The sequence below is a fragment of the Galleria mellonella genome, unplaced genomic scaffold (assembly GCF_026898425.1).
Source record: "Galleria mellonella isolate WM207_F2 unplaced genomic scaffold, CSIRO_AGI_GalMel_v1 utg1812, whole genome shotgun sequence".
NCBI lineage: Eukaryota > Metazoa > Arthropoda > Insecta > Lepidoptera > Pyralidae > Galleria > Galleria mellonella.
The window spans coordinates 171980-192140 of NW_026442022.1; the positions used below are offsets into that span (position 1 = coordinate 171980).

A 20161-nucleotide genomic window follows, 5' to 3' on the forward strand; every position below is an offset into this window, starting at 1 on the left:
CTTTATAATTTAAAGTTAACGCGACTCGTTTATTTCTATTTTTGTCCTGATACAAATATTTCCTATCCATAACTTGAGCAAATAAATAACATTAAAATGCAAGGCATTTTACTAAAATTTACTATTAGGTGAGTTATTTGTATTTAATAATTTTAAATTAAATCAATTTTTGTAATAAACTATATAATATGAAAACAGTATACGCTGTTATGTCCATAGTACTGTTCATGTCTATAGGCGACTGTTGCCACTTTCTATCCGGTGGGCCGTCGGCTTGTTAAAAAATAAAACTGATTTGGCCACGTAACTATAATATTTATGAGTGCTATTATTGCTCTACAGATGGCCTGCTAGTGTTTTTTAACTGTATAATAAAGCTAGAAGCCAGTAATTTTACGTTTAGTAACTAGCAATTCAATTTTGTTAAAATTCTTCATAGAAACAAAATTAGCAAACAAGTCTAAATATTCAATCAATATTTTCTATTTTTGTACTATGCAAACTTTTATTTAAATACTGTTTTTTTTTTAATGTATGATTAATGGAACGGTAACCCCGCCTGCGCTAACGGTATACGCTGGCGGGGCACCAGTGAGGGATGATAGGTGAATAATGAAAAAAGTAGGTCAGTCAGCCCATCGTGATGAATACACCTGGAGCTCAGCACGATGGTTTCCAGGGGGAACCGCGTGGAGGTAGACCTGACAGGGAGGGTATATTGCTAGCAATGGAACTGGTAGTCCGCATTATTTACGATCCCTTCCCCCTAATAATTATGGGTATATTCATATGAAACCTAAATTGTTTGATGGCCGATACCATAAGTGTAATAATAAGTTTTAAAAGGAGTTTAGAATATGAGCCTATCGCAAAATATATCTGGAATGAAGATATATAATGCTGGCAAGTGGAATGGTTATTGATTTCTTTTGCAAGGAGGGGCTTACCTTTGGAAGAGATCTCTTCCAGCTAACTTAATGCAGTTAGATAGTAAATGATTGGCGGGCAATATATACTTAAAAAGTCGGAGTCAATGGTGTATAGTTTATTGGAACGGCACAAGCTAGGATTCAACGATTCAACATGCTTCAAACACCAAACTGCATTGGGAACTTTGCACTTCAGCAGGGCTGCGCGCTGGAGGTGGCATACAACAAGTCCAGAGCGTTGCATAGCGCACGGTAGTTCACCTAAACAAGTATATTTCATAAGCAAGCTATTATAAAATAATTTACACTAATGACGTTCTATGATCACTATCTATTAAAAAATACACTAATCACTTGGTATAGTCACTTTAAATATCATCACTGTCTAAGAATTATCACCGCATTCCTAACGAACTCGTTTCTGGCGAAAACGGCTTTGCTTATTGAATTGATGTATGTAGTCTTTCGAGACATGCCAAAAACGTCGGTTTTCAGGCTAAAAATCCTTACTAAAGTGTGTATGTTTGTTATAACGCTTTAACTAATCACTATAAAATTGGTATACATGTACTGTATGGGATGGAAAAGGGTGGCTATTTTTTATGGTAGTAGTGAACATATCCCGGTTGGATACAGGGACGAAGTGTTTAAACCTAGTAGTGTATAGTGTTGCATGGGTTCCAAATAGAATGTCAAATGAACTACTAATTATATCGAAATCCAAGATTCCGTTTACAACGCTCACACCTGCAATTGACCTGTTTCAATTATATTTTTTTTTTAAACAACTTGAATGACATAACAGAGTATACTGTTTCGCCCATGATGCCCCCATGCGTTGCCATTCCTGGTGTTATTCATCTGTACCCAGTAAATTCACGCCATATCCCACCCTTCAAACTGAAACACAGCCATACAAACAGAACTGCTTCACAGTTGAAACACGAATGGGACAAAGGTACCGAAGCAATCGACTTTTGTACAAAGTCTCCCTCTGGTATGTTTGTGTACTTGGCTTCTACATTTCTTGATCATACATGAATAACTGGGCCGCTATGGGTGGGATTGCTAGTATCGGGTTGTACGATTTCCAAGCTGTTCACCTTGGAAACTATCGTGGTTCATTGCCCATCTACCCTTATTGATTCCTTACTAAGGTATAGTTCAATCGGATTTTTATGGATGAGAATGGAATGGCGACCCCGGCAGCGCTCTGTATACGTTGGTGGGCCACCAGTGACAGATGATAGGTGAATTACAGGTAAGGATGAAAGGCCAATTGGCCCACCATGATAAATTTAACAAGAACAAGAATTAATCACGATTGTCACCAGAGCAAACCACGTGGAGATCAACCTGATATTGCTAGCCATGGGGCCTTTCCACCTTCATTACTAACAATCCCTTTCCCCCCGCAATAATGTTGTCAGGCCCCATTACTAACAATTTCTTTCTTCTACAATCTGGTAATATCATTGCATTGATCATTGACTACCTCGTCACCGCAGCCCCGGCGGTATCCGAAGCACTTGTAGAGGAGGTCGCGCTCGCGTGCCGACATCAGCTGCAGCAGGTTGCGCTGGCAGAGCGCGCGCTCAACGGACACGCGCGGTATCGTGCCGCAACGCTCCTTGTCTATGTCCTGAACATAAAAAGTAATAAAAAGGTTGTCTAGTAATATTGTACTGTTGTTTGTTCTAATAAATAAATAAAAGGCTGAAAAATACGACTTGACGATAAAATTTGAACGTTAGCAAAGAAAGAAAAATAAATCGGTCCGTCAAAGAAAATAAATTCTAACGAAAGCTTTATCTGGATATCAAGCTTGAAATAAATCTATCTACTGTGGGAATGTAAAAGGCAGGTCGGTTAGCCCATCGTGATGAATATGCTCGGAATTTAGCACGATGGTTTCCAGGGAGACCACGGGGAGGTCGACCTGGTTGGGTATATTGCTGGTAATAGATTCTTCAGTCGCTATTACTAAAAATGCCTTCCCCCCTATAGGATAGGATAGGATAGTGATGAGACAGTAACACTAGGCAATCAATTCTCTGTTGGAAATACTCAGCACATCCCTTCTCTAGTTTTTTTTATTGTACTAGCAACACTGTGCTCCGCTGCAAATTTTTTAATGTCACGTACGTGTGTTCAGTTCAACTCCGGTTTTAAACAATTGTTATTTACGTTTCACAGTGTATCTGTATATATATAAAATTAAACACAGTTTACAATCAAATAGTTTATTTATTGCGTTCTGCTTTTATAAGATCGAACACTAACCAATTTGTAATTTTGTCAATCTTTTAGATACTTGAAGTTTTATATTGCTTATAAATACTGCATCAAGGTTCCTACCTTTGTATCAATCATTTTCTATAGTAAACCCACCTTAAACACTTCCAGTATGTTAGACAACTGGTCTGGATATTTGGAGAGTTTGGTTAGTGCACCGGAGACGATGTGTCTCTCCTCGAAGGTGAGGAAGTTGAGGGGCGAGTCGGCGGTGGGCACGTGCGGCACGGGCTGCAGGAGGGGCGCGCGTTCCAGCCCCTCTTGCGTCAGCGCCTCGCCCACTGTCGAGCTGAACCGCTCGTATTCCACGTAGCGGCGGCGGCCGGGCGCGCAGAAACTATATTTAGTGAAAAGTATATAGGTATATACGTTGCCGTGTGGTCCCTAAATAAATCCTGGAATAAATCACCCATTCCTTTCCCGTGGGTGTCATAAGAGTTGACTAAGGAAGGGCGAGGGAAGGGCAGCAGCGTCCCTCTTAAAACATTTCTATAAGGCTTATTGCGATTACCAACCTACCTGCCAAGCGTGGCAACTACTGGCAAAACGCCCCTTATGGGGAAGGCCATCAATGTCCAGCAATGGACAGTTAACGGCTGAAATACTAAATATAGGTACAGACTTCTGGAGACCACAGCTGTTACTACTTTTAAACCCAGCGTCTCCAAATAAAAGAACCAATAATGTGTGGTCCCATTACATTGCATTGGGAAAAGTACATACAGAAGTGAATAGATAGATATAGGCTAAAATTATGGTGATGATAGTACAGACAGATTTTTGTTAATAGAGTAAAAAGCTGGCGGGGTACCACCTAGTGACGATAGAGGAGGAAGTCAGGTCATTTGTTCCATCGTGACGAATTTATTAGAAATAACCTTTACAGCAGGACCGCATGAAGGTTGATTTGACAGGGTAGGGTTGTTGGCGCCAATATTGCACTCCCCCTATAAGTGGGGTTAGGTACTTCATGGCTTTTCATCTCATGAGGCTCATACACACAACTTGACTTTGTAAATTACTTACACTTCAATGAGTGTGTCCATTTCTAGTGGAGTGAGCGCGAGCCCGGCGGCGGCAAGTCCGCGGTAGAAGTCCGCCCGTGGTATCACCAGTTCGTTCTGTTTGTCATACTGGCGCAGGAAGTCGCGGGGGCGCACACCCTCTCGCACCATCTAAACATTGCACCAAATGGAAGGAAAGGGATCGTTGGTAATGGAGGTCTAAAGGCCTCATTGCTAGCAATATACTCTGTCAGGTTGATCTCCAACGGTTTTCTCTGGAGACAGTCGTGGTTAATTCTTGTTAAATTCGTCATGATTTATCTTCATCTATCGTCTCTCGCTAGTGAATCACCAGCATATATCGATAGCGCAGGCGGGATCACCATTCCATTTTCACCCATAAGAAATCGATTGTACTATAGCTATACGCTATAGTAGGGAATTAGTAAGGGTAGAAGGGCGATTAACCACGATTGTTTCCAAGGTGGACTGTTTGGATTTGATTTTGGGTTTTTATGATAACGTACAAAATAATAAGGTTATCTGTTGTATAAATATTCACCTTTCCCTTGATCTTGGCGAGTATGTGCACGATGTCGGTCTCAAGTGGATCAGCGGCAACGCGTGGACGGCGTGGCGCCGCCACCGGCCGCGCTATCGTCGCACTTTCCACCGCACGTTCCTCCATCTGATCATCTCACTTAGTTTAAATTCCTTTTATATATCAGTATTTTAGTACGTATGTTAGTAGAAATCCTAGAATTAGATTGAATGATATTAGATAAATGAGACGAATTTTGAATGTGGATTAATGGTTACTAAGAAATTACGGTTATTAAGAAATATAAAGTAGGTGCAAAGTTTTTAGTTGTAGATTTATATGCAACTTATAATATCTGATGAGAATGGTGCGACCTCGTGGAGCAGGCGCACGTAGTTGAAGCCGCAGTCGTCGAGGTAGCGCAGCTCGAGCGCGCGCAGCTGCGCGGCGGCGGGCAGCACGCCCAGCCGCGCCAGCACGCGCCGCACCTGCGCGCGCGACACGTGCCCGTTGTTGTGCCTGCGCGCGCAAACCACCTAAATTGCACCGGTGCACTATATCATAGCCAGGCTTGACAGGCGTAGATGATGCCAGTGCCTCGGATTACTGATTATGGCACGCTTAGTATTGATATAACTAAATGTGTCTTACTGACTCGGTGCTGCGATATGATAGCAAAGCCCTTCTCGCACCAAAAATATATATTTTATAACACAGGGGGCAAAAATACAATCTGTCATTATAATTTGTGGAAGACTACAAATGTTTTTGTGCATAATATTTTATTCACTCTCTAGCGTCAAGAGTTAGAAACTCTTGCCCCCCCCTTTGTCGTACACGAAAGTCTGTGATATGGTTGCTGAAACAACAGGTGAGTGACAATAATTTTTAAATAGATTAAGCATGAATTCAGAAATACAACTTGGAATCGATGTTGGAATCACCGGATCACAAACGTGCTTTTTAGAATTATTAAGAAACTGTACTGGTCGTGCTCAGAAAAGGCGGGGCGCAGGTCGATGGCGCGCTGGCGGCAGGCGGCGCGCACGCGCAGCAGCGCGGCCTGCGCGGCGTCCAGCGCGGCCGCCGCCCGGCCGCCGCCCGCCTCCTCCGCCCAGCCGCGCGCCGGCAGCTCCGCCACCGCCGCCACCGCGCCGCCTGCCACCGCCTCGGGGTGCTTCTCCAGCTCCTTGATCGTGAACACTGCGTAACCACATACTACCATTACCACCCTGGTGAAACACGGATCTTTAGTAACGGGGACTAGCAACTGCAATATACCCTGTCTCATTGACCTCCACGCAGTCCCTTTGGAAATAATTGTGATTAATTTTCAATTCATCACGACAGGTCAACCGACTTGCTTTCATGCTCGCCCATCTTGTTTGTGTTTTTTTTAATGGGTGATAATCGAATGGTAACCGTGCCTGCGCTATTGGTATACGCTGGCGGGACACTAATATGAGATGATAGGATGACAGGAGCATCAAGCAGGTCAGTTGGCCTCTAGTGATGAATTCATAAAGAATTAACTACGACGGCTTTTAGGGAAATCCACGCGAGGGTCGACCTGATAAGGTATATTGCTAGCAATGAGGCTGTTAGATACCCTTTACTAATTACCATTACTAGGGGGGAAAGGGATTGTTAGCAATGGAGTTTGTCAGCCCCATTGCTAGCAATATGCCCTATTAGGTCGACCTCCCCGTGGTTCCCCCTGGAAACCATCGTGAACAATACTTGTTGAATTCGTCGATGGGCTGACTGACCTGCTTCATCCTCACACTTCACACGATAGCGCAGGTGGTGTTACCATTCCATTATCACTTATTGAAGAAAATTACCATTACTATGAATTTCTTTCCTCTACATCCTCGCCTGTCAGCCCTCACTAGCGCTCCGCCAGTGTATACCGATAACGCAGGCGAGGTTACCATTCCATCATAATGTAACAGTAAGCACAGAAAAGCCTCATAGTATGCATCTATTGTTTCATGAAGACCTAAGAAGGCTGCATCATCTATTGTGAAAACAATTGAGAGTTATATCTTATATTGACGTAATTAATCATCATAGCCCAAGCCAGCAAATACTGACGACCATTATTACAATCTAAATATTATAATAAACTTCCAAACTTCCTACACACAAGAAAACTTTAAACAAAATGATCAACGGTAATCTATTTCAAATAGGATTCGACCATCTGAAAATTAGCATGTATATTAACTATGTAAGGTATACAGCATGCCTCTGCTACAGCATCGCTGTGTGGTCCCGGCATAGAATAGGCCACCCCTTCCTCTCCCGTGAGTGTCGTAAGAGGCGACTAAGGGAGGACGAGAGATGGGGAGCATCGTAAAACATCCCCCTCTTAAAACATCTCTAAAAGCCTAACTGCGGTAGCCAGGGGGAAAAGGGATTGTTAGTAATGAAAACTGAGAATCCCATTGCTAGCAATATACCCAACCAGGTCGACCTCCTCGCTGTTCTCCTTGGAAACTATCGTAGTTAATTCCTGATGAATTCATCATGATGGGTTAACTGGCCTGTTTTCATTCTCATCTATCTCCCTTCACTGGTGCTCCGCCAGCGTATCCCGTTAGTGCAGGCGGGGTTACCATACCATTTTCATGCATCAAAAAATAAAAAGAACTGCGGTAGCCAACTCGTCTGCCAAGCGTGGTAAGTACTGGTAAAACTACCCTTATGTTCAGCAGTGGACAGTTAATAGTTGAAATAATAAGGTATACAGCAGCTTATGTGTTTGGACCTTGATCGCAGTCGTCCTCGAAGGTGCGCCAGCACGCGCGGTCGGAGTCGTTGGGGTCGAGGTAGTGGCGTATCACGCACAGCATTTCGTTGGTGTCCAGCACTGCGCCCAGACCCATTGCGTCCATCGCGCGCCGGAATTGTTGCGGGGTGATGCGACCGCTGTTCAGTGGGTCGTAGTCCTTGAAGCAGATTTTGAATGTTTTTTAACTTTTTGGTATGTAGAAATAGGTAGGGTTAACAATTTTAGTTAATATAGTATCTTGTGGGCCCCCGGAGCAACAGTAGGGCCCGCCAAAATGTCTGAATCTCCATCGTCGGGTCTTCAGACCGTTGGCTATGCCACTTGTCTTCGCTGACACACTGGAGTTTAAAACTCTCTGGAGTTGGATTTTAATGATACATTTTAAGATTTTTTTGAACATTTGTTAACATGTAAAAATGATTATAAAAGAAGGGAAGTAAAAAATGTGGTAGATAAAAAATAAATCCAAGACGCGTAATGAATTCTGCACAGCAACTTGACGCTGATACTTCAGTTTCTAACATTCTTTCTACATAAAAATTAATAAATATATTAAAAAAAAAATACACGAACGACAGAGGTTTAACATTTTTGGAGTTATCTTTTACGAAAATATTTATATATATGCAGGAATTACTTTAATTATAATAAATCGATAACCTAAATTAGTAAAACATGTCGATGTATTACATCAGGTCTAAATACAGATCTCACCCTAAAGAATTCAGAGACTCTGACGCGTCTCTGGAGCACAAACTCTTGTACTCGCAGCATGAGCTCGATGAGTTGCCGCGAGGGCCGAGGCGGTGTGAAGGCCGGGTGGAACACATCTGTGGCTCCGAGCGGTGCGGTCGACAGCCCTGCTTCTATCTCTGGGCGTCTCAGCTTCGGCAGACTCGTGTCGATCACCGCACTGGGATTGTTGTACTCCTGGTGATAATATTTTATGATAATACAAGATACTTACATGATATTGCTTGCGACAATAATACATAAAAAAGCCGGTCGAGTGCGAGTCGGACTTGCGAAACGAGGGTTCCGTATAAAATCAAGAAAGTTATTTTTTTGGGAAATAACTACAAGTTTACGGTTTTTGGATTTTTTCCTTTACTTGTGCTATATGACATTCTATCTTACCAAATTTCATGATTCTTGATCAACGGGAAGCCCCGTATAGGTTTTGATTTCTTTTGCGAATGGCAAAATATGCGACATAAATAGAACATATACGGCCGTATTATTTGATTGCGTCGATTTAGAAGGTTGATGTTTTCACTGCTTTAAAAGATTGCAGACCTGAGTATTAGAGTAGTATATTAATTTCAACATGATACCTCCAGGCGTTCCTAAGAAAAAGGGTCTTGACGGACGGACGGACAATGAAGTGATCCTATAAGGTTTCCGTTTTTTTCTTTGGAGATACGGAACTAAAAAGGGTTTCTTAAATTATGTGATTCCAATTATTTCATAGCTTTATATATCCACTTCCTACGTCATCATTAATTTTCTATTGTTAGGTGTCGGTCTCTTTTTATAAGACGAGAATAATATCTAAATCACATTGATTTTTATGGGTCTAAAAGCAATGCCAATCTCGCCTGCGGTATTTGTATACTTTGGCTGGGTATCAGTGGGAGATGACAGATGAAGATTAAACAGGTCAGTTGTAGTTATTCTACGTGGTGGGCATAGAGGATATTTCAGTTTCTGTCAAAAGTAGTGATATTTACCGGGCCAAGGCCTCGTATGCCTTCCTTCTTGACCGCATCCACGGCCTTGAGAAACTCCACGTAGTCGAGGGTGTACGAGTCCTTGATGAACCGCCGCACGAGCAGGTTGAAGTCCTCGGGCGACACCAGCACGCCGATGTAGTTCAAGATGCGCGCGAAGTGCGCGAACGTGATACGACCGTCGTTCTTTGCTACCTGCACGCAGCGTATAAACTTCGATATTTTTTTTTATGGTTGATACTGAAAAAGTAACTCCAGCTGCGCTATCGGTATACACCGGCGGGGCACCAGTGAAGGATGATAGATGAGGATGAAGCAGGTCAGTTAGTCCATCATGACGAATTCAACAAGAATTGTTCACGATGGTTTTCAGAGGAAACCACGTAGAGATTGACCTGATAGGGCATATTGCTAGCAATCAAACTCTATGTAATATTTATTTTATTAATGTATTAATTTATAATCTGTTACTTTGTTATAAATAAATAATAAATATAGCCATAATATCACCAGTTCATAGTCCTGAAAATACGGTTTGAGTGGTATCTCTCTGGCGGCAATGGTGGCCAGCAAGCAACACAGGCGCTGCGTTTGCCAAACGTCGAGTTTGTGGCAGGCGGGCTCCGCCGGGGGTGGGCACGCCTCCAGCAAGCAGTCTGCGGAGGTCTTGTTGCGGCCGCTGGCGTCTATGGCAGCACAAAGTAATCAGACTTGATCATGCTACCTCATGCGTTGCTGTTTTTAAGGAAGGCTTTATGTCTTTTGCCTCTATTTCTAGTCATTTCACCAGTATATCTTATTCTTTGAATCAATAACACGGGGGGGGGGGAGGGATTGTTAGTAATGCGGACGACAAGTCCCATTGTTAGCACCTGAGCACAGGTCAATCCTCGCGTGGCCTCCTCTAGAAACCATCGTGTTAAATTCTAAACGCATTTATCACGATGGGCTAACTGACCTGCCTTTTCATTCTCACCTATCATCCCTCACTGGTGCCCTGCCCAGCGTATACTGATGCGTGGGCGGGGTTACCATTCCATTATTACACATTAAAAAAAAGACACTAATAGTACTATGGTATCAATGCTGGTGACTTTTGTACAAAGTCTCCCTTTAGTTGGTAAAATACCATTAATATGATTGAATTTATTTGAAAATTCTCTGTACCTACTTCTAACTGAGTATATCCTAATCTTTATTGATTATTTTGAGGCAGACAGAGCTCACGATGAAGGGTTACAACTTTTGTTAATTTATTTACGAAAGTTTTATAACGTATCTCAGAATTTAAGGCTCCATAATTTAATTAAAAAACAGTTAATTAAATTAATATCTCGACCTGTGCGACAGTTACAATAGAAGGATATTAATAAAATATATAAGATATTAAGTAGAAATATATAGGATATTAAGTATAAATATCAGAGGGAGACTTTGTACAAAAGTCACACCTCTGTTCCATTCGTGTTTCTACCGTGAAGCAGTTGTATTTGTATGGCTGTGTTTCGGTTTGAAGGGTGGGATATAGCAATGAATTTACAGAGTACAAAGGAATCCTCAGTCTTGAGTTAGACTCAGGAAATACCTGAGTCCTCAGGAATGGCAATGCATGGGGAGGGGAGGGGGGTATCATGCGCGAAACAGTGTATTCTGTTATGTCTATGGTACTGTTCATGTCTATAGGCGACGGTTACCACTTTCCATCAGGTGGGCCGTCAGCTTGATTGCCATTCTGAGTTGCATAAAAAAACTTAGAATAAAATCTATTAATGGTTTATTTCCGGAGACTTCTCATAAGAAGAGAATATTAGGGTTGAATAATGTAAAGGAATTGTATATCCGGATTCTCTTCAAAAAGGCTTCAATTCATATTTTTTAAGCACTTCGAGCATTTGTTGTAAGTTACCTTCGCCATGTATTATCTTGCAGAGCTGGTGGTAGAGAACGCGGCCATCTTGTGCGCGGAAGTAGTCCGCCAGCTGAGAGATCTCGGCGTCTGACAGTCCAATCACTGAGCGCAAGGGACCCGCCAGCACTGACACGAATTTTGATTCTAACGAAAACAAGGATGCAGTGTGTCAAAACAATTATTTCAAGTTTCTCTCATTTAGAGAAGGTATAACGTAATTGTTCTTTATTTTGTAATAATAATAATTAATAAAATCCTTCGTACATTTAATATGAGTATTGTTTTGAATCGATTTGTTTGTCCCGGAATAGAATAGGCTACCCCTTTTGTTCCTGTGAGTTTCGTAAGAGGTGGCTAAGGGAACTTAATTGTAGAGGGACAGGTAGCGGAGTCCCTCTTAAAAAATCTGTAAAAGCCTAACTCCGTTTGCCAACCCTCCTGCCAGGCGTGGAAACTACTGACAAAACTCCCCTTATTGGGAAGGTTATATTCAGCAGTGGACAGTTATCGGCTGAGTGGGGAAAGGGATTGTTAGTAATGGGGTCTGATTTGCCTATAACAAGCAATACACCCTATCAGGTCGACCTCCACGCGGTTCGCTCTGGAAACTATCGTGATTAATTCTAGTGGAATTCATCACGATTGGCTAACTGACCTGCTTTTTCATCGTCACCTATCATCCGTCACTGGTGCCTCGCCAGCGTATACTGATAGCGCAGGCCGAGCTACCATCCCATTATCACACATAAAAAAAAGTTATCGGTTGAAATGATGATGATGATTTAGATTATGATAAATAAATATATATTTTTTTATTTAATAACTCTGTTGTGGCAACCCTTACACTTTTGTCGGTACATTAAATCAGTTATCCTTCTGATTATTCTGTGGTTACTATAACCACAGTTTCTTGTGTCAGATATTGCTCAAAATATAACAATGCATTCGGGGAAGTTACAAAATTTTGCCATTAGTAGATAGGCTATTGATGATTTATTTTTCTACCGAGAACTGTATACAAATACTTTCGTCTACACTAGTATATTAGTATACCGACTCCTACCAGATATGAGCGAGTTCCCTTCAGGGTCGAGCGGGCGGTACCAGTCCCACAGATTCAGGCCTACGCGGAACGCCGCCGCTCGAATCTTGTTGCATGTTTTCCATACATCTGCTAGTCGTATTATCTGTACATACGTACAAAGAGTCTGATGCGAGCATACTCGATATCGAAGAGTTAATTAGTTTTATATATAAATATAACTTAGAATGGCAAACAAGCTGATGGCCCATCTGATGGAAAGTGGTAACCGTCGCCTGTAGACATGAGACAGAGTATATTGTTTAGGCCATGATACATCACATGCGTTGCCAATCCTGAGGACGAAGGTGTTATTCCTGTATACCCTGTGAATTTACTGCCTTCAAACCGAAACACAGCCTGATAAATATAACTGTTTCACGGTAGAAACACGAATGGGACAGAGCTGCCCAATCAAACGACTTTTGTACAAAGTCTCCCTCTAATGATTTTTATTGGACTTAATAAGTATATTTTGAAATTCATTGCGGGCAAGAAAAGAACAGTGTTACAAGCGCCATTGCTAGGCCACAGTGACTGTTTACCATCAAACTGTATGATAAAAAAATCAAGGGTGAAGGAAGGGGAAATTAGCGAACTAATTATAAAAATTCTTTTATCAATAGAAAGCTATAAGGCAAGGTTATATTCAATTTATTCCCCACTGAAATAACCATGAGAACGGTTGCTCACAGGAGATTCCCCTGTAAACAATTAGTATAATACAAATTTGCTGTGCTGCTTGTGTTTTACATTTGGGAATTACATTATTCAGAATTCTTGGTTTCATTGAAACCCGTTTAGATTTTGTTACCTGTACTTAATGTACATTTACCTAAATATTAATTCCACATATTTACTTCAAAATATAAAGAAAACTTACAGTGTCATGCATATTGATGTTTTGTTTATTGAAATAGAGGAAATGTCTTTTTAAATGATCCTATTGAAGTTTGAAATTTTTGCACAGAATTTTGAATAGCCGATAAATTATATCAATCGTGAGTGGTTGACAGTGACATGTCAAATGAACCGCTTGTCAACTGTATTGAGCATCAACAGTAATTCGGCAATATACCTACATAGTTTTAAATATGGAATATCCAGCGAAAAGTTATAATATTTTTTTATAATTTAACATACATAGACACATATCAGTCACACCTGTCTCCCATTAGGGTAGGCAGAAACAATGGAACGCCAAATGCATCGATTCAAACAAACCTTTTTCGTTAAATTTAAATTTTGAATGAATAAATAATGAATGTAAAATTTGCCTACAGTACAGTTGCGGTTAGTTTTTTTTACTAATAATTACTTTATTTTTTTTAAACCACCAAGGTGGCAAACAAGCATAAGGCCCACCTGATAGTAAGCGTCACCGTAGCCTATGAACGTCTGCAATACCAAAGGCATTACGCGCGCGTTACCGATCCCGAAGAAACCTCTTTTCTGAAGAACCCCATGCTGTTGTCTCTTGGAAAAACCTCGACAGGGAGCTCATACCATAGCCCGAGCGGTCGTGCGAGGAAATTTCATACCTGCTCGTATTTTATCGATCATAATCATTGCTCAGCCGAAACTCTTGCAAGTTTAGATTACATGAGGTAAAGTTACGAAATCCAAACAATAAAACTAAGTTACGGAGTTCATTAATTTTAAACTCAACTTAGAATTCACTAAGGAGCTGCAGGTGACAAGGGATGACTTGTATAGAAGGTCAGGAGTTTTGCAGTTTGGAGCCAAGAGATTTGTATATATTTATTATGTGAGTTGGAATTGCAAACAAACCGATGGTTCACCTGGTGGAACACTGACACCGGTCGTCTATAAACAAGAACACCATGAAATTGATGGTATACATAGGCTTAGATTATATAGATAGAGTGTCTCCATACAAATTCACCAGTGGGAGACTTTGTATAAAAGTCGATTGCTTGGGTACCTCTGTCCCATTCGTGTTTCAACAGTAAAGCAGTTGTGTTTGCATGGCTGTGTTTCGGTTTGAAGGGTGGGATATGGCGTGAATTTACTGGATACGGAGGAATAACACCTGAGTCCTCAGGAATGGCAACGCATGGGGGGTATCATGGGCGAAACAGTATACTCTGTTATGTCCACGGTACTGCTCATGTCTATAGGCGACGGTTATCACTTTCCATCAGGTGGACCGTCAGCTTGTTTGCCATTCTACGTTGTATAAAAAAAATTATGTTACGGATCTACAGATTACACGAAAAACTATCATTTCCCAAAGATGGCTCTTTATTATGGCTGTCATGTATTCGTATTGACCGTACTCCCACTCGAGCATCAGCGAAGCTGTAGAGCTATATATAGTACTAACTACTAACCCTAGGGCATACATTACAAATGTCACTCATCAATCAATTTGTCAATGAGTCCGCACCATTCCCCCGGTGGCAGCATCAGCGTTCGATAACCCCCCCAAGTATTAATGTGGCAAATGGTACAAAAATGCTTACGTCCACAAGGTGATATAAGGTTATAGTAACGAGTAAGAAATGTACAGCAAACAATACGAAGATAGCTGACCTTTGTATCGGGTCGGTCGTACGGGCGGTGGTGCGGGGCATGCGCGCTGGCGGCCGGCGGCGACCAATGACGTCAGGGGAATCGATCGCGCGCCCGGCGACCTGGCTCCCGCCTGCGCACCACCACCGCCGACCGCCGCCGACTGCTGTCACTATCGCAGCACGTGAACCGATCTACATCTCGTGTGCTCACGATGTGGCCACGGCGGGTTACGTAACGCGGGCGAGGACACTAGTTTTGATGTCTGTGGTGCGGGGCACGCGCGCTCATGTGCGGGCTAAGCTTTAGGACCAGGAATAGTCCTTCGCAGAAAACCTCCCTCCGATGGGGCGACAGCTGCGCTCCCGCCGTCAGGCCTAACATGTAACATCATCCAGCACGGCACGGGCTCCTCGAACTGTCTCTAACATCACTAGTTTAGTGGCTAACACACTTTCACCGTGCACAAGTGAAGCCTGATAGAGTATTTACATGATTATATTTTACATGGTTCGTGTTACAGTTGTTACAATGGACTTTGAAATGGAATTGAAGTGAAAAACATTTGGAGTGTGTGAGCTTGTGGCGTCTTGACACGACGACGGAGAGTCAATTTCAAATAAGTGAGCATTGTGACAGTACTAACATATTCATTCATACACACACGGTCTTGTAATAAGAATAAAACAATATTCCACGTAATAGACATGAATTCAGATACAAACTAATAAATCTGTAAATCCGAATTTTATCTGTAAATACGTAATTTTGTATTGTAAGGAAGATGTACTCTGTCATCCTTACAAATGTGTTGAGTTTGGGTTGAATTAATTGGCATCGCCGCGGCCGGCGCGTTGCCATTTGATCATAAAAATGGTCGCATCAGTTAGTGGCTAAAGTTGACGAGAGAACGAAGTAGAAGAGAGAGTCGTCTGTATTCACTTACTACAAATATATGCCAAGTATAAAAATAATATAGAGGCACATCCGTCTGTGATTTTAATTGGATTTCCTTTTTTAAAGTATTGAATTTTTGTTTGTACAGGTGTAACATACAAACAGTCAAGATGATCAATATAGCGGGCGTGATCTCCATCATCCTTTTCTACGTTCTCATCCTAGCAGTAGGCATATGGGCTGGCCGCAAGAAGCCTCCAGGGAATGACTCCGAGGAGGAGGTGATGCTGGCTGGACGTTCCATCGGACTCTTCGTGGGAATCTTTACGATGACTGGTGAGGACTCCTCGAATTTAAATTGTTTCTGTGAGATTTTTGAAATGAGGCGATTTTCAATTCGCTTGTATTTTTGTTTTGTATGTGTGTTAGACAATATCTCCGTCAATTTTGACCCGACTCTGATAATTATTTTTGATGTCTTTTTCAATCGATGGCATTCACTCCCATATCAATTTTGTAATGACTGAAAATTCTTTTTTTTTGACACCACGAAGGTTTTTTTTTGTGGTACAAAATCTTGTTTTCTTTTATTTCGATGCTGACCAAAACAAAAACTGCTGATGTAAGATTTACTGTAACTAACTAACATATGTGGAATTAAGTATTGTTTATGTTTTATAAAATTAAATAAATTTTAATTCGCATTGCACATATTATGATTTATAACTATAAACCACGAATAATTTAGAATAAAATATAACCTATGCATACTAATGGACTATTCATTGGGTAACAAACTTAATTAATAACGAACAAATTTCCATTTAAGCGTTATTGAGAAACAAATATTCTTCTAATACGAGTATTACAAATGTACCTAACGGTTTCTAAAGACAAACCGTCACATTTAAATTATTAGAAGAGCAAACAAAAAAGGTCGTCTGTCACGGAGCGTTTACCTAATATTACCGATGAGTGATTCGACGCATGGTAATGGGTGGCTTTACGCCTCATCACCGGTTCGATTGCTCTCTAATCGCTCTAAACCTTTACACATTTATGAACAGTAGGCCTTATATCTCTATCGATTCGGTTGTCAAGCGCTGTTATTTTTATAAATAGCTTTCCAAGGGAATGGCATAGTATCGAATACAATTTGTTAAAATTTTATTATCCATTTACTGTTATGTACAACTTCACTACACACTTTACCTTCTAAATCTATCGTTCTTTTGTTAGGTACGGATTTATCCATATAAAAATTGGATTTCAGTCTACTATTACAAGATTAGGTCCTAGCATACAATGGGACACCCCTTCTTTTCCCGTGGCTGTCGTAAGGCGTCTAAGAGAATTTAATGGTCAAGAAATGGACAGCAGCGTCCCTTTTAAAACATTACCAAAGCCTAACAACTTGAGAACCTACCTGCCAAGCGTGACAACTACTGGCAAAAATCCCTAAAGGGGAAGCCTATGTTCAGCAGTGGACGGTACACTGCTGGTATGATGAATAGAAGACTAGCCAGGGGGAAATGATTGTTAATAATGGGAATTTGGAGTAGGGTGGACCTACTCGGAAAACATCGTGGTTAATCATTGATTAATTGATCATTAGGTGTCGACTGACCTGCTTTCATCCTTACCAACCATCTCTCATGGGTATCCTGCCAACGTATAAGTAATGAAAGAGCAGACGGGGTTCAAATTCCATATACAGCATGGGCATACACAACATTTATCTATTAGCACTGCTTGTCCTTTAGGTAAATTGGAAATGAAGATGATTTTATCAGAGTCTAAATATATTTCAATTTAAATTCAATTACGTAATAAGTAGAAGACTTGCCAGGCTGCGTCGTTCAGTCTGTTCGTCCAGGCTGGTTTTATTTTGGGTTTACTTTCACTTACACTAGTCTTGTTGCTTTAATTGCCTCCTAGCAATCGTTCTAGCGACGAGACGCAAATACTATAAGGAATGTAAACAAGCTGACGGCCCACCTGATGGAAAGTGGTAACCGTCGCCTATAGACATGAGCAGTACAGTGGACATAACAGAGTATACAGTTTCGCCCATGATACCCCTTCATGCGTTGCCATTCCTGAGGACTCAGGTGTTATTCCTCTGTACCCAGTAATTTCACGCATTTTATTCCCTGGATACAATCACATAAAATGCCAAGAAATTAATACGGAATGTTGTTATTTTCATTTTCATAGTCAATCGGAAATAGGACGCTGTTGAGTGGAAAAGCAAAAACTCGAATATATCTATCCTCCATGAGTGAGATCAATACAATGTGCGTTTGAAACACATAATGTATTAAAACGATATGATTAATATATCACGTACCTACAATATAAATGCTATACATCCAACCATCGTATTGTTTTTTTTTTATACAATTTAGAATGGCAAACAAGCTGACGGCCCACCTGATGGAAAGTGGTAACCGTCGCCTATAGACATGAGCTGTACCATGGACATAACAGAGTTTACTGTTTCGCCCATGATACCCCCCATGCGTTGCCATTCCTGAGGACTCAGATGTTATTCCTCTGTACCCAGTAAATTCACGCCATATCCCACTCTTCAAACCGAAACATAGCCATGCAAACACAACTGCTTCACGGTTGAAACACGAATGGGACAGAGGTACCCAAGCAATCGATTTTTGTGCAAAGTCTCCCTCTGGTAAATTGTTACTGTTGCATTGACACAATATATTGTAATAAAACTATTAAATTAAATATAATATCACTGTTATAATTTTAGGAAACAATACCAGAAAGAAAGACACTCGTGTTTTAAAGAGACGTCAAATTAAATAATACAAAATTGACGGTATTATAGTGTGTTAATATACAGTTGGATAATAGAGGGAAAAAGACCACGCGGACGATCGCCTAATCGATGGTCGGACCAGATAACCGCCGTTACGGGACTGTCGATTGCAGCTGCCCTGCGAGAAGCTGAAGACCGTGTAAATTGGAATAACATCATAAGAGAGGCAACAGACACCTTTCAAGGACACGACCTTCAGTAATGAAGAGGACGAAGAGAGAGAGAGAATATACAGTTGATCGTGAAATGGAGAACTTACCTTTTTGAAGTCGGTTAACATAAGATCATGACGAGTAAATGTATTATAAAGATACAATATTCACAAAAATTACCATTCTTGTCTCGTCGGCCAGGAAAGTTCGGCTGTTTTACGCTCGGCTTGAGTTGAATATATTGGAAGGGAGCTCCATATTTTAATGATTCGTGAGACGTATAAGGTTTATGAAATATTTTCTACTGTAATCTTGTGTAAGAAATTGTAAAGAGAATTCTCTCTAATTTTTAAATGAATAAGGTTTTTAATTCGTCTGGTTATTTTGTGATCGTTTTAAGTTATTATGTCAACAATTCTGTACTGAATTTGACAATTAATTTTGAAATCGGTAGGTTGTTTCTCGTCCTCAAAGATTTTATTCTTAACCCGTCCTGTGTTCCCTATTAATTATGTGACAAGTGAATTTTTTTCCATATCAAAAGTTAATTTCGAAGCTTTACAAGTTAGTACTCGACACATGATTCCATATTCAATATTTTTACATGAATACGTCTACGAAACCTTAGTTTATGTGTGTGTGTGTGTGTGTGTGCGTGCGTGCGTGCGTGCGTGCGTGCGTGCGTGCGTGTGTGTGTGTGTGTGTGTGTGTGTGTGTGTGTGTGTGTGTGTGTGTGTGTGTGTGTGTGTCTGTGTGTTACTGCCGGCACCGAGTTTTTCACTGGATTTTCTTAAGTAGAGTAGTACCTATGGATGTTATAATGAGGACATTGTTTCAGCGACGTGGGTGGGAGGCGGATACATCAATGGTACTGCAGAGGCTATCTACACCTCGGGCCTGGTGTGGTGCCAGGCGCCCTTCGGATACGCCCTATCCCTCGTCTTTGGTAAGTATATTCCTTTTGAATAACCACGTGATGTATCAGTCCAAGATACGCGACTGGAGCTGTGGCTCAATAAAGCGTTAACCAAAGTACAATGCCCCCTTTGCTAATGCCTTAAATACGTACTAAACAGGTGGGATCTTCTTCGCGAACCCGATGCGGAAACAGGGCTACATAACGATGCTAGACCCGCTGCAGGACTCGTTCGGTAGCCGGATGGGGGGGCTGCTGTTCCTGCCTGCACTCTGCGGTGAGGTGTTCTGGGCAGCCGGCATCCTTGCAGCGCTTGGTGAGTTGAAAAATTATTGTTTTTATAATTATTTATATGGGTTTTATTCACATATTGTACCGCTCGGGATATACCCGTAAATCGCGCTCATGAATAAGGGTTCTTACTGAGTTTAAACCTAGTTAGACAAACCCCAAAATTAATACGTAAGTAAAGTCTATAAAAAGAATAGTAATAATTAATTTAAGTAAAGATTGTATTGAAGTAGCCGAGGAGT

The 20161-nt window shown here is 41.2% G+C and overlaps 2 protein-coding genes across 2 annotated transcripts in view; one reads left to right on the top strand and one right to left on the bottom strand.

The window, feature by feature from the left end:
- Positions 1-1058: 1058 nt before the first annotated feature.
- Positions 1059-13313, bottom strand: LOC113518964 (uncharacterized). The gene is made up of 14 exons (XM_026904006.3): positions 13170-13313; positions 12269-12392; positions 11203-11349; positions 9807-9982; positions 9297-9491; positions 8281-8496; positions 7543-7723; positions 5756-5972; positions 5144-5288; positions 4791-4916; positions 4251-4399; positions 3321-3561; positions 2425-2571; positions 1059-1190 (listed from the first exon to the last, which is right to left on the bottom strand). The coding sequence occupies exons 1-14, from the start codon at positions 13179-13181 to the stop codon at positions 1122-1124; spliced, it is 2145 nt and encodes a 714-aa protein (XP_026759807.2). The 5' UTR covers positions 13182-13313; the 3' UTR covers positions 1059-1121.
- Positions 13314-14921: 1608 nt separating this feature from the next.
- Positions 14922-20161, top strand: part of LOC113518886 (high-affinity choline transporter 1) — a 43723-nt gene continuing 38483 nt past the window's right edge. Inside the window, exons 1-4 of the mRNA XM_026903911.3 lie at positions 14922-15444; positions 15867-16054; positions 19551-19658; positions 19789-19944. Of these exons, the coding sequence (XP_026759712.1) occupies positions 15889-16054; positions 19551-19658; positions 19789-19944 (430 nt within the window). The 5' untranslated portion in view covers positions 14922-15444; positions 15867-15888. The remainder of the gene's footprint in view (positions 15445-15866; positions 16055-19550; positions 19659-19788; positions 19945-20161) is intronic.